At 38.7% G+C, this 15,255-nt stretch overlaps 2 protein-coding genes across 5 annotated transcripts in view; one reads left to right on the forward strand and one right to left on the reverse strand.

Moving 5' to 3' along the window:
- Positions 1–4,467, reverse strand: part of SAP30BP (SAP30 binding protein) — a 60,903-nt gene extending 56,436 nt beyond the window's left edge. The window contains exons 1-3 of one of the 2 annotated variants that reach the window (XM_014051595.2): positions 4,217–4,345; positions 2,939–3,050; positions 665–774 (exon numbers count right to left, since the gene is read on the reverse strand). In XM_014051595.2, the coding sequence (XP_013907070.1) occupies positions 665–774; positions 2,939–2,996 (168 nt within the window). In that variant the 5' untranslated portion in view covers positions 2,997–3,050; positions 4,217–4,345. Of the gene's footprint in view, positions 1–664; positions 775–2,938; positions 3,051–4,216 lie in introns of both variants that reach the window. The other variant, XM_014051592.2, reaches the window with a different exon arrangement.
- A 30-nt stretch (positions 4,468–4,497) lies between these two features.
- The window catches only part of RECQL5 (RecQ like helicase 5), a 76,396-nt gene continuing 65,638 nt past the window's right edge, over positions 4,498–15,255 (forward strand). Inside the window, exons 1-7 of one of the 3 annotated variants that reach the window (XM_087709932.1) lie at positions 4,498–4,793; positions 5,568–5,774; positions 8,612–8,733; positions 9,297–9,815; positions 12,712–12,817; positions 12,941–13,052; positions 13,269–13,431. In XM_087709932.1, the coding sequence (XP_087566058.1) occupies positions 5,654–5,774; positions 8,612–8,733; positions 9,297–9,815; positions 12,712–12,817; positions 12,941–13,052; positions 13,269–13,431 (1,143 nt within the window). In that variant the 5' untranslated portion in view covers positions 4,498–4,793; positions 5,568–5,653. Of the gene's footprint in view, positions 4,794–4,832; positions 4,956–5,567; positions 5,775–8,611; positions 8,734–9,296; positions 9,816–12,711; positions 12,818–12,940; positions 13,053–13,268; positions 13,432–15,255 lie in introns of those variants that run through there. The other 2 variants (XM_087709930.1, XM_087709933.1) reach the window with 2 other exon arrangements.

The raw sequence follows: 15,255 nt of genomic DNA on the forward strand, positions 1-15,255 counted from the left end.
GGCAATTTTAAAATACCATCTGAAGATTATTTTAAATTATCAATTTAGAAAGCTGCCCAACTCACAATTGCAACTCTGGGCACTCAGCATTAGATTAAAAGCAAGAAAACAAAAAATATGCAAAAAAGTATAAAAAATAATACATCTCAGACTAATCAAATTTCATAGAATGGGCTCATCTAACATCCTGGCCAAAGAAAGGAATATGGCCTAAAGCAAAAAATGTAGAGAAGATACATTTAAAAAGCTTTGCAAGAATAATCGGTTCAAGCAATGAATGGGGTGGAAGGAATAATAGTGTATGGATCATATAATCATGGTATAGCTGTTTTTATCAATTTATTTATTTTTTACTTTTAGATTCTAGAATTTAGAAATTTACTTCTAGAATCTAGAAATTTCATGTATACATCAACTATAAAATAGATCATTTTATTTTTACATTAAGATTTGATCTTGCAAGCAAAAAGATATTTTTACTCAAGGAAGTTAGGGATAAATAATGAGCTTTTCCATTTTATATAAGCATTTCGCTAGCAATTCTGTGATAACTTCAAATATATGTAAACAAAAGCAACAAAGAAGATAGAAAAAGTTAATATTCTTATTATGCTCTAGTGAAACCTACAATCCAAGTCTGATTGCTGTATAACAAAATACCTACTGACTGTCTGCTGTTTTCATCATCATCTTCATCATAACCATCCTCTTCTCCTTCCATTTTGCTGAGGTCATCTTCTCCATAGCTTTCTGACACCAAACCAGCTTTTTCTTCTAGATCATCCAAAGAAGGAAGAAAATTGTTAATAGCCACTTTGCAATACAGTGAAAATAAATGCAGAAGATTGATAGTTTTGTACAAAATCACAAAAATACACCTGCTGAAATAAATCTACCCTGCTAAACAAGAACTATGATCTTTTACTTAAGTAACTTTTCTTCAGCCCCTCTAGTGTAAGTTCTTTCCTGCTAACTGCCCAATAAAATACCAGGTATTAATCTTACTATATTTTGCATATACCATGACACTTAAAGGTGTGTGAACTTGTTTAAATTTACAATGTTTCTGCAGAAATATAACCTAAAACATAATCTGTTCTCCATACAGATACTAAAACTAGTTAAAGAGAAGCCAAATAAACAAATGAGTCAAAATATTACAAGACCGAGTGGCTGTGGATGTTGCCCCCAAAGGACAGTCCAGATAGTCCATCCTTAATCCTGAGGGGTGAGAACTTACACCCCTCAGAGAGGGCCCGCAAGTTGGGGGTCCTCCTGGATCCACAGCTGACATTGGAACACCATCTGTCGGCTGTGACCAGGGGGGCCTTTGCCCAGGTTCACCTGGTGCATCAATTGCGGCCCTATTTGGATCGGGAGGCACTTCAAACTGACACTCACGCCCTCGTCACTTCAAGACTAGACTACTGTAATGCGCTCTACATGGGGCTGCCCTTGAAAAGCGTTCAGAGACTACAATTAGTCCAGAACGCAGCTGCGCGAGTGATATTGGGTGTACCAAGATACACCCACGTTACACCTATCCTCCGCGAGCTGCACTATTGGTCTCCGATCGCAATTCAAGGTGCTGGTCATTACCTTTAAAGCCCTACATGGCTTAGGACCAGGATACCTGCGAGACCGCCTTGTGCCGCATACCTCCCAATGTCCAGTGAGATCGCACAGGGTGGGCCTCCTTCAGGTGCCGTCAGGCAGGCAGTGTTGGCTGGTGGCTCCCCGGAAGAGGGCCTTCTCTGTGGCCGCTCCGACCCTATGGAATGAACTATCCCCAGAGATCTGGACCTTACCCACTCTCATGGCCTTCCAAAAAGCCGTTAAAACCTGGCTATTCCGGCAGGCCTGGGGCTGTTGACCTCATTACTGAGGTCCAGCCCCGATCAGATTGGGTGCATGGTGATGTTTTTAAATTCTTTCCTTTTTTTTTTTTTTTACTAATTACTTTCTTTTGTTCTGTAAGCCGCCCGGAGTCCTCCGGGATTTGGCGGCCTATAAATCCATTAAATAATAATAATAATAATAATAATAATAATAATAATAATAATAATAATAATAATAATAATAATGGTAATTGACAAAATCACCATCAGTCAAATGCAAAAAGCTGCACTGCTTGGATCTGCACGTATATTACAAAAATACGTTACGACGTCCTAGGCCCCTGGGAGGGGCCCGACTAGTAACCAATGCCAAATCCAGCGAAACAACTGGCCGCTGTGATACAATTGTACAATAATAATAGATGTATTTACTGAGAAAGCCACAAACTTGTAGAGTGGCTAAAGTAAATGACCCTCTAGGGCGGGGGGGTGTCAAACTGCGGGCTGGATGCGTTCACATGCAGGCCACACCCATCCTAGCTCCGCAAATGGGAAAATGTTGTGAAACATCATGTGACGGCAACGTGATGTCGTGAGTTTGACACAAGTGCTCTAGGATTATCAATTCATTTGAAGGGGAAATTCAGGGGTTTCAATCAATAGTTGATGATAATCAGGTGTGAGTGCGAAAGGTTTGCCTTATTTAAATAATGGAATTCTGAGTATTCACTTTCAAAATCTGAACTTTGCAACACAGGTAAAGGGAAGTGTGTTATGGGTCAAACAAAGGAAATTTTTAAGCATCTCCAAAAACATTGTTGATCCTTTACCAGGCTAGAAAATGTTACAAAATTATTTCCAAAGAGTTTGAATTTTATCAGTCCAATTTTAGGCAGACTGTGTACAAATAGACACCATCATTACCCTTGCCAAGAATGGTTGACCAACCACAATCATACAAAAAGCAAGGTGTGTAATACTTCAGGAAGTGTCAAAGAGGCCCAGAGTAACATTTAAGGAACTAAAGGCTTTTTTCCCACTGGTGAATGTCAGTGTTTGTGAAACTATCATCAGAAAAACACTGAACAACAATGGTGTACCTGGCAGGGTTGCAAGGAGAAAGCCATTACTCTCCAAACGAAGAAAATTGTTGTCCATCTACCATTTGCGAAAGACCATGCAGATAAACCAGAAGGCAACTGGAAGAATGTTCTGTGCACAGATAAGACCAAAATAGAAATTTCTGACTTGAATGAAAAACATGTTTGGTGAAAGGCAAACACTGTATTTCAGCATAAAAACTTTATCCCATTTGTGAGACATGGTGGTGGCATTATCAGTTACTGGAAGCAAAGGTTCGCATACATTTGCCACACACAGGTATGCAGTTCTGGATCATTTTTCCCAGTAAGTCATTAGATATGATGCTTTGGCTCACTTGTTTAATAAGGTTCTCTTTATCTAGTTTTAAGATTGGTGGGGAGAACAGATCACATTTTTAAGGTCTTTTAAGCATCACTGTATATATACCAAACATAACAAGTCAAATGTCTGATATTTTATCTAACAACTAGTACAGTAGAGGGGACACAGAGGCTCAATGGCTAAGATGCTGAACTTGTCGATCAGAAAGGTCATCAGTTTGAATCCCTAGCACCACATAACGGAGTGAGCTCCCATTACTTGTCCCAGCTTCTGTCAACCTAGCAGTTTGAAAGCACATAAAAATGCAAGCAGAAAAATAAGGACCACCTTTGGTAGGAAGGTAACAACATTCCATGCACCTTCAGCGTTTAGTCATGCTGGCCACATGACCATGGAGACATCTTCTGAAAGCGCTGGCTCTTAGGCTTTGAAACTGAGATGACCACTGCCCACTACAGTCGAGAACAACTAGCACATATGTGCGAGGGGAACCTTTACCTTTAGTATGGTAGAACTCAGGCTGAAGAAGCTTGAAGAAAGCAGTCGCTGTAAGTAACTGTGTGGGTTGAAGTTAATTAACAGCGTAGCCAAATAAAAAGGTGCTTCATATTTTCAGAAAGACACCTTTTCTCCAATAACCAAATGATCCGCCCAAGATCATTAGAGAGGAATATATACTGCCACAATACCCATCAGCCAAGAATACAGGGACTACAACCCCTCCTGGGAAACGGGGGATGGAGAGAAAGCTTCAACGTGGAGTAAAGCCCATTTATCATACCTCCCTGAACACGAAGCAGCCAAAGCCAACCAACTCTATGATGCATAAGCACACCCAGCAAACACTCGAAGCTGACTGGGAGCCATCCCGACCAGCTTCCAAAGAAGAAACGAGGCATAGCGTCTTATTAAACCCAACCAAAATCGCCGCCGCCGCCGCCCCAAGGCCTCACCCGTCCCTCCTCCTCGATCGCTACCGGCCCCGCCGGCCTCGCTATCAGACTCGGGCTCGGAATCTTCCGCGTAAACCGCCAAGGAAGATAGAACGCTTTTTTTCGCCGCCGCCGCCATCTTCCTTTTCGAACTCAGTTGAACTCTCTTCCGGCGCAAGAAAATAGCGTCAGCGAAGCGATCGCCGGAACTACCGTCCTTCTGTTCGGGACCGCGATAGCCGCAGACTAATTTTCTCCTCAAAGGTATCTCCCTCCCTCCCAAGGAGGAATTCGTGTACTACCGGGTGCCTTTCAAAAAGAGCATTTCGCCCCCAAGTCTCGGCTCTTCAACGCCCTCTGACATCATCAACTCGCGCCGAAGCGCTGCCGAAGTCCCAGAGGCTGCTGGAAAATGAAGTCGTCCGAATTAACCGGGATTCTGGCAACGGCTGCGCCCGCACTGAGATCTTATGGCGCAAGGATGTAGTTTCGGAGAACTGGGAAGTTTAGTATCTAGTTTATGGGTGCACTAAAACGCTTCCATCCCCGCGGGGCCGCGGTCTCGAGTTTCGGTCTCGGCTTCCCTCAGGTGAAAAAGGTTGGCGATACCTGGAGATTATTTTTATGCCGCCGATTTTTTTTAATCCCTTTCCCTTCGGACAAGGGTCTGAAATTTTCATCGTCCCTCTTTTAACCTGCTAGGTTTTTCTCTGGCAGATCTGCGTTAGAACTCATGTGAGAAAAGTGATAATAAAAAAAGGTCAGGAAATTCAAATTGGTCTCAGAATTAGATGTCGGTTGAATAGCCATTTGTTCTCCAAGCCCACCCACCCATCCACTCGCTCTTTGAAGGGTTAAATACTATATCGTGCGAACTTAAAAGATGCGTTTTGTGGAGCATTTTCTGACCTAAAAAAAAAAGCTAACATTTGGCTTTGTGCTTTTGCGCGAACGCCACTTGAACGACTCCAAAACTATAGCCTTAACTGGGAAGAGTAATAACATCCGGAAAAGACAACTGCTTCCCTGTTGCTTAGAAAATTGCATGGAATTGAGCTCCATTTGAAGGAAACGAAAGTTTGGGGCACAGGAGCTGCAAGGCAGTAGAAAAATCTAGTATATATAAGATAGTAATCTGCATTCCGAAAAAGCAAGAGAATAGTTAAATTTCTTGTGCCTTAGCTTTTTTTAGTCTCTATAATCCAATATATTTATAGCTTTGCTTTTTCTATAGGCTAATGAATAGTAAGAACCCTCTTGTATTTTCTAAATCAGAGAATATAGCTGGCATGGTGATGGTTGTATAAAAATAAATTATACTTCATTTTAAAGAAGATGGCATTATTGAAATACATCTGTTATGCCTATACAGGTGATGATTTGCAAGAAAAGAAAATAATTGCATGAAGGCCCTCTCCTTACTTCTAGTTTGAATTATTCCTAGTATTGGCTTTTAAGATGAGTAACATCTCTTCCTCAAGATTGGAAGATAGAGTTCTACAAACTCTGACAAAGGTTTTTGGATTTAACTCTTTCAAGACTTCATTGCAAGAAAGTGCAACTATGACTGTGGTAAAAGGTAAATTGCAAGTACTTTTTATGACATAAAATATTTTAAACATGTCATTCAAAGATTCCCAGCTTTCCAAAACATGGCAAGTATTAAATTCTATTCCCTGTAACAATAAGTTAAAAATGTATAGTGAAAAACTCCAAAAACTGTAAAGATTTTTTTTTCTACTGCTGAAATTACATAAAATCTTTTAGATTCATTATTTCAATTGCAGATTTTCCTAGATTCTCTTAAAATGAGTAATTGAACTTGGCCAAATCTGTACTAAAAATGATTTAACTGGAAAATAAACCCCAATTAAACAGACTGTTTTCTAAGGCAATGAATTGTTAGTTCTAAAGGTTATCCTAGCTGAGAAGTCATATAAATGTATTACAATCCTAATACATTTAGAGAATGCTTGACTGGTGATGGATTTTACATCAATTTGGATGATGCTGGCTTAGCTTCATAAACTAAAATGTGATTTACTACAATTTATTCTGAAAGATTTCAGTTAACAGTAATTTCCTAAAACATCCAAACTGAAGAGCTATAGACTGGAGTCAGATTTCATCATTCCTAGAATGGAAACCAAAGAAAACTGCACAGGTAGTCCTCAACCTATGACCACAACTGAACCCAAAATTTATGTTATTAAGTGAGGAAATTTGCTAAGTGAGTTTTGCCCCATTTTACAACTTTTCTTTCCACATTTGTTAAGCGAATCACTGAAGTTTGTTAAATTAGTAACAGGTTGATAAGTGAATCTGGCTTCCTCATTTGTCAGAAGGTTGCAAAAGATGATCACATGATCCAGGACACTGCAACCATCATAAATATGAACCATCTGTCAAGCATCCAAATATAAGTAGCTTGACCATGGGGATGCTGCAATGTTCATAAATGTGAAAAATAGTCATAAATCACTTTTTTAAAATACTGTTGTAACTTCAAATGGTCACTAAATACTGTTGCAAGTTGAGGACTACCTGTAAGTCATGACTATTTTTCTGACCCACAAAAATGAACCATTTCACCTTAATTCAACCCAACCTGAGCGAGATCATCCGAAGGCACGGGATAAAATACCACCAATATGCGGACGATACACAGTTGTATCTGTCCGCCCCGTGCCAACTCAATGAAGCGGTGGACGTGATGAACCGGGGACTGGAAGCCGTTAAAGACTGGATGAGAGCAAACAAGCTGATACTCAACCCAGACAAGACCGAGTGGCTGTTGTGTTTCCCTCCCAAAAATTTGACCAACATACCATCACTCAGGCTGGGGGGACAAAATTTGAACCCCTCAGAAAGGGCCCGCAACTTGGGAGTCCTCCTGGATTCACAGCTAACTTTTGACCACCATCTTTCAGCTGTGACCAGGGGGGCATTTGCCCAGGTTCGCCTGGTGCGCCAGTTGCGGCCCTACCTGAATCGGGAGGCCCTCACAACAGTCACTCGAGCCCTTGTGATCTCTAGGCTGGAATACTGTAATGTGCTCTACATGGGGCTGCCCTTGAAGAGCATCCGAAGACTTCAGCTAGTCCAGAATGCGGCCGCGCGAGTGATCGTGGGCGCACCACGGTTCGCCCACATAACACCGATCCTCCGTGAGCTGCACTGGCTACCTGTTGATCTCCGGGTGCACTTCAAGGTCCTACTCACCACCTATAAAGCGCTCCATGGTAGTGGATCTGGCTATTTGAGAGACCGCCTTCTGCCAATTACCTCCCTGCGTCCCATCAGATCGCATAGAGTTGGCCTCCTCCGTATTCCATCCGCCAGTCAGTGCCGACTGGCGACTACTCGGAGGAGAGCCTTCTCTGTTGCGGCTCCGACACTATGGAACAATCTCCCCGTGGAGATTCGTACCCTCACCACCGTCCAGGCCTTCCGCACAGCCCTCAAGAACTGGCTAACCCGTCAGGCCTGGGGATAATCTTATTTTCGCCCCTCCCGAATGCTGAGTGAATGTTGAGTTTTATTGTCTAATTTACTGTGCACATTTCTTTTTGGTATTGTCCTACACTCCCCTTCCTTTTTTGATTGTAAGCCGCCCTGAGTCCCCTCAGGGAAAAGGGCGGCCTATAAATAAATAAATCAAAAAAAAAAAAAAAAACACCTATCTGGAATCAAAGCAAATAGAAATCCAGTCCCATCCATCACCCAGAAAAAGAACAGCTGCAAAGAGCTTGTTCTCCTCACCATGGCACTCTGCTCCATCTTCAATTTGCCCTGCACCTGATATGCCAAAAGAGCATGCTGTACAAAAAATATGAGAGCTGGATAGTGTGCATGCACACAAGGCTTTTTAAACAAGGAGTTGTTTTCTTATAAAGATAATTTATTATATGGCATTCAGAAGTGCAAATTTCATAGTTACATTTGACTAATTTCATAGGCATCCCATGTAAGAGTGAAACTCATGGACACATTTCAGCAACATCAATGACATGGTCATTGCTTATGAGGCTTTGTGGCCTTTTGATGGCCAATTTAGAGCCTCGTTTAAATAATATCTGGGTTTATGATACCAGAATCCACTTATTAAACTTGATCTGTGGTCCTTTTTTTCTCGCTTCAGCCTGAAAAAAAAGGTTGTGTCACTGAATAGCAGAAAGTCAAGCTCACTCTGGTCTAAAGCATTTCTTTTAAATCATTTTCATAGAGCACCTAGCTCTAATATGTTTTACTACAATATATTGTCTCAGTAGTGTTGTGCTTATGTGGATATATATATAAGGTTTGATATCCTATGCATATCCTAGGAAACAAGTTGTTCTGGTCTTCAAATCAGAATCTGGAGACACTTGTAATTGAAAAAACAAATCTTTGTACATTTTGTTGTTGCTTTTGCAGGGGAAAAGGACGTTTTTGTATGTATGCCAACGGGAGCAGGGAAATCCCTGTGTTACCAGCTTCCAGCAGTTTTGGCAAAGGGCATCACGATAGTGATTTCGCCATTAATTTCACTTATTCAGGTATCTTTTACAATTATTTGAAAGAAGAAATACATTTCTTTATATAGAAAAATGTCTTAGAATCTGCCTTTTCTGAAGAGCTTGTTAGCTTAATTCAGATCAATAATTACAGGTTATTGTATAATTCAATCTCATAACTGAAAGTAATTGGAAGTTCTGGAATTAGCATTTTCTTTGGCCTTTGGATATTACCACAGTAAGATTATATATGTAATTGTTCTGAATTATCTTTCTGTATCAAACTTTAGAGGTGTTTAAAAGTTTCACATAAATAAAAATTCAAAGAATTAATCCATTGTTTTTAATCTTTGGTACTATATTGGATTTTGCTCATTGTCATCTTTTTTTAATGAACTTGTTTAATTAAATAGAGGCAAATCAAATTCTGTAGGTAATTTCAACCACTGTAGTTTAAAGAATACTCTTAAGGACCTAAAATAAAAAAATGCATGTATAATAAATGTGTTTGAAAATTCTAAATATAGTTAGATGATCATAAATGTCTTCAAGTTGCAACAGTTTGCAGATTCTTTCTGTAAAGTTATCTTTCTCTTTTCTCATAGGACCAAGTGGATCATTTGCTCTCTCTCAAAGTTAGAGTGAGCTCCTTCAATTCCAAGATGTCCGCTCAGGAGAGAAAAGCCATCCTTGCTGACTTGACAAGTGACCATCCTAAGATAAAGCTGCTGTACATCACTCCAGAGATGGCAGCTTCTGCTTCTTTTCGGCCCTCCTTGGAGCGTCTAATATCTCAAAATCTTATCTCTTATCTGGTAGTTGATGAAGCTCACTGTGTTTCCCAGTGGGGGCATGACTTCCGACCGGACTATCTGCATCTTGGCTCCTTGCGTTGTCGCATGCCCAATATATCATGCATAGCCCTGACAGCCACAGCTACTAAGCAAGTTCAGGAAGATATTATAGCCCTGCTGAAGTTAAAGCAGCCTGTTGCCACTTTCAGGACACCTTGCTTCAGGACCAATCTGTACTATGATGTGCAGTATAAAGATCTTTTAGCAGATCCTTATGAAAATCTGAAGGATTTCTGTCTGAAGTCTCTTGGACAGCAAAATGAATTAGGGGTAAGTGAAACCTCTCAAAAAAGGTTGTTTATAGCTTATGGGTCTTAGGTAACTTACAACTACCATGATAGGACAAAACTTGGATTGAATCATATTTCCTTTGCTACTTGTTCAGAGAGAGGAATTCCCTGACATGACATACATATGACATCACATGCATCTATTGAGAGATAACTAGGAACTCAGCTGTGAAATATACCAGTAACTTCATGGATAATATTAATCTGTAATAGGTTCAAAAGTATATAGTTCATTCAAAGCTATACTCAGGATTTATTTCTGAGTAGACATGCGTGGGATAATTCTGTTGAAACGGCTTTTTCCAGAAAAACAAGTAAATGATAGAGTAGTATTACAGAAAGAATAATTATGTACAGATAGTCATTGACTTAATAGTTCATTTAGTAACGTTCAAACTTAAAGCGGCACTGAAAAAAGTGACTTATGATTCTCATAATTACAACTTTCTGGCATCCCCATGATCATGTGATCAAAATCCAGAGTTGTCAACTGGTTCATACTTATGACCATTGCTGTGTCCCAAGGTCATTTTTTGCAACCTTCTGACAAGAAAAGTCAATGGGAAAGCCAGATTCACTTAACAGCTGGGTTACTAACTTATCAGCTGCAGTGATTCACTTAATTGTGGAAAGAAAGGTCATAAAATGAGGCAAAATTTACTTAGCAACTGTCTCACTTAGCAACAGAAATTTGTGTTTCTGTTCAATTGTAGCTCAATTGTGGTAGTAAGTCAAAGACTGCCTCTATATCCAGGTAGGGAAGCTGTGGTCCTCTAAATTTTCTTCAGTGCTAGATCTCAACATCCTCAGCATTGTCCACATTAACCTGGGCTACTGGAAGAGTTCATTTTACAGCATATGGAGAACTATAATCCCACTCTCACAATATTATTTCTATATATGCCGGAATAAAGGAGGGATATAAATAAGTACATAGGTGACATATATCCAAAGCCTCAAAGGAAAGAATCCAAATTCTGCAGATTTCATTTAGCAAGTATGAACTTTTCAGCAGGACATTGGAGTTTGAATTCTTGATTAGTTTAGCAGAGTCAGTTTGGAGCAAAAGGACTGTACATTAAAATGCAGATTATATAAATATTGTATAGGAATATAAGATTATATAAATTTATGTAAGTGTTGTAGATTCTAGTTTATTGTGGAGTAAACATAACCTGTATCACGTCATGGGAAAACAGAATAAATATAATATTACCTTATTCTTTTTCCCATAAGGATACATGTTGTATAGTCTACTGAATTTTTTAAAAAGAAAGCAAAAGGACTGTATATGAAAATGCAGATTATATAAATATTGTATAGGAATATAAGATTATATGTAAGTGTTGTAGATTCTAGTTTATTGTGGAGTAAACATAATCTGTATCATGTCATGGGAAAACAGAATAAATATAATATTACCTTATTCTTTTTCCCATAAGGATACAAGTTGTATAGTCTATTGAATTTTTTAAAAAGAAAGCTACGGGTATCTTTTAAGAGGAATTATGGTTAAACTGTTGATCCCAGATTTGTATCCAGGATCAGTCATAGACATTCTTGGGCCACTCACTGTTTCTTAATCCAGTATACCCCACAGATAGTTACAGAAGACATCAGAGAAAAGGATGGTATTGAGCTCCCAGAGAAAAAGCAGGATATGAGTCTAATAATAATTATGGTAGATAGTATAAATACTAAATGAAAATTCAGAGTCATCCAAAGTTGTGCTTTACAAGTTGGGAAGCCATATAAAATTTTGAAATAAACATCTAAAAATATTTTGAAGTTGCAACTTTCAATTTCCTCTGCATATGTGTAAATTTATAGATCTGTAGTGCAAACTGCAAAATCAATTTAAGGACATATCACTTTAGTCTCCAGTATTGTTGTCTGTTTATTTAAAATATTTGTATGCAGTGGTTGTCACCAAGGACTGAAGATAAGAACCATTTGTTTAACAATGTCATAACTTTGAATGGTCACTGAATTGTTAAGTGAGGACTGCTTGTATAATAATTCGTTTGGCACTTTAGATGTGCAGTTTAGAAAACTTAGGTATTTCTAGAAACCTGTTCTGTCACACTTGGCATCCCTGAAGGTTGCCAAGCTTTTTGTTAAAGTCAATATAAGCAAGAAAGGGGAAAGAATGGCTTATGTGAGGTAATAGAGGCGAAAGAATATTACCACAGAGAATTGGGAATTGACCTTTTATATCAGGAGTGGAACTATGGCCCTTTTATGACTCATGGACTTCAATTCCCAGAATTCCTGAACCAGCCATGCTGGGAGTTGAAGTCCACAAGTCATAAAGGGGCCATAGTACTCCACCTCTGATCTACATGGATGGCTGGAGTCAGAGAACATAAACATTGTCCACTGGTAGTCTTTTTTGGCTTGATTGTTCAGAGTAGCAGATACTGTTCAGACTTTTGTACAAATTCTGCTTCTATTTGGAAGAAGGAAAATCAAAAGGTTCACGAGAATATGTTGGCTTCTGTATAAAATATGTAATGTTAACCCTAAGCCAAGCATATGAAAACTTATCTTTTAGCAACTCATATTTGTAGTTTAAGTGTTTATTGTTGAGCCGAGGTGGTGCAGTGGTTAGGGTGCAGTACTGCAGGCCACTTCAGCTGACTGTTATCTGCAATTCAGCGGTTCAAATCCCACCGGCTCAAGGTTGACTCAGCCTTCCATCCTTCCGAGGTGGGTGAAATGAGGACCCGGATTGTTGTTGGGGGCGATATGCTGACTCTGTAAACCGCTTAGAGAGGGCTGAAAGCCCTATGAAGCGGTATATAAGTCTAACTGCTATTCTATTGCTATTTCCTTATGATGCTAATGTTAGCTTCATTCTCTTTTCCTTTATGCAGGGATATCCTGGCTGTGGAATTATCTACTGCAGGATGAGAGATGCTTGTGAGCAAGTGTCTATTGAATTAAGTTATAGGGGAGTAAAAGCCAAGGCATATCATGCAGGTAATAAAAACTCTCTTTCCACTCTAAGCAATTATTTAGTGCACACACTTAAAAAGTTTCTTAGCATAAATGGATGGATAAAGTCTGCTGATATTATACTATTGTCCTTTGTTTTTTCCTAAGGGCTGAAGCTAGTAGAGCGAACCTCCATTCAAAATGAATGGATGGAGGAAAAATTTCCAGTTATTGTTGCTACTATCAGTTTTGGAATGGGAGTTGACAAACCCAATGTCAGGTGTGTGCAAAATGATCACCAAGTAGCCAAACAGTTTGTGCTTTCAATATCAGTATATGTCTTTGCTTCTTTTCATTTAATAAGATGGGGGTGGGGAAAGAAATAACAAACTGGCCTACATTTATTGCTGTGCGTTGGTTGGCCTTTAATATGGATGCATTTTAAAATTTTTAGATGTATCCCACATAAAGATTATTATTGGTTTACATCACACAGATTTGTTGCACACTGGAATATTTCAAAATCGATGGCTGGATATTACCAAGAATCAGGAAGGGCAGGGAGAGATGGGAAGCCATCAAGCTGTCGCCTTTATTACTCTCATACTGACAGAGAACAAATCTGCTTTCTCATCAAGAAAGAAATTACCACGCTTCAGGTAGGGGCCTTGTGTGGTATGGCTTCAGTGAATTCTTTCTCTGCCAAATCAACTGCTCATAACTTAAGAATCCTTCATTTACTGTGTACTATAGCTCACATTTCAATGCTCACAAAAACTAGTTTAATTTTGTATTTGAATAAAACAGGCAAGATACATCTTAATATATACATGGCAGTGTAGAGCCTTTCAGATTTTACTGCTTCCCCTTTGTGAAGGTAACAGTCATGCTTGTTAATACGCAGACAGTGTATTTCTGTGTTCAGTGTATTCAGTGTAATATGCAAACTATTTTTATATACATATTCCATTCTACTCATAAGTAATACATTAAAAATCATAATGAATTTTTTTTGGTACAAAATTTCCACACTGTACTGGCTTACATTCCATTCCTCCCCTTAATACCACTATTGTCCATGTTCTCCAAAATCAGATTGGCTTTTTTAGCAATGATCTCACCAGTTGTAATTTATTCCATATTCTGCATTTGAACAGAGACAGCATAAGATCTTTCAACTTTCTTTAAGTTTTATCAATTCCTTCAATAAACCAGTCCTTCAGCTATTTGCACAGAGTAGGCTCTAGGGGTTTGGTATTTTTTTACAACTTGGACAAATCCCCACATTTACTGTATCTAAGATTCTCCTGATTTCACACACTCAAAGGAGGTAAGGGCTTAATCCCTCCCATTATAATATTACACTGTTTTCTTATCTATGCTTCATTTGTTCATACATATCTCTGTAATCATCTTGTGAGTTTAGCAAAATACTAGATGCTGGTAACCTACTTTGCAAACATTTCCCATCAGTAATTGTGTCCAAATAGGATTATTTCTATAAGATCAAAGATGTAAATAAAAATCAGATCACTAAAAATCAGTTTATGTCAAATTTAAATGTTTGCTTATTTAACTTCAAATTTCTTTCTTCACGCCATTCCAGAACTTAATTCTCTTACCTTGTAACTGCTTATCCTGATCCTATATCAACATATTATCAATAAAATACAATACTCTTTCTAAACCTTCCAGAGTTTGCAATTCAATACAGAGTTTATATTGCTTTTGATATACTTCTGAAGCTGAAGAGCTATCAAATGGTAAATCTTTGAATTGGTGTCTTCCAAAAGGTATATTGAATATACATAGCTTAGAATTTGTGTCATCTAATTGAGCTTGCAAAATTCATTGCTTGATCTAGGGCAACAAACATTTTGTGTCTCACTAAATTAGTCAGTCATATAATTGCCCAATCTGGCAAGAATATGCTTTAAAAAAACCTCTATTATGGAGGCATTAATACCTTTGCCTCCCCTTTGTTTCCTTATTAGCATTCTTTTGTGGTGCACAGTGATTTTCAGATTTCTCAACAGCACTTGCAGCTTCTGCTTATCAGAGTGCTTATCTTCAGATTAGAATGAATTGAAATTTATGTTACTTCCTCCCTAGCAATATGCATAATGAAACTGCCTGTGGTTTCCCATTCTTTTTGTTGGCTCTACTTCCCACATAGTACAGCTGAAATACAGCTTTGTTTCCATCTTCTCCAAGTTTTTTATACATTTCCCAAAAACATATTTGAAGGCTATTGCTGTTTCATAGCACCATCCATTTTTTTTCTGTTGATTTTTTACATGTGTTATGTTTCTTAGCACAACAAACATAGAAAAGACACAGAAAAGACAAATTCAGTGTGGAGGTAGGTTCTAGGTTTACAAAAGGAAAAGAGCCACATCCACACAAATCTGGCTCCTCTTATTTATTCATAAGTAACAGGTTGTAATTGGTAATAATACTGAGGAAAAATGAAGGCTTATTTG

This window comes from Thamnophis sirtalis, unplaced genomic scaffold (assembly GCF_051295495.1).
Source record: "Thamnophis sirtalis isolate CommonGarterSnake01/CBP01778 unplaced genomic scaffold, rThaSir2_p1.2 scaffold_3, whole genome shotgun sequence".
NCBI classification, from domain to species: domain Eukaryota; kingdom Metazoa; phylum Chordata; class Lepidosauria; order Squamata; family Natricidae; genus Thamnophis; species Thamnophis sirtalis.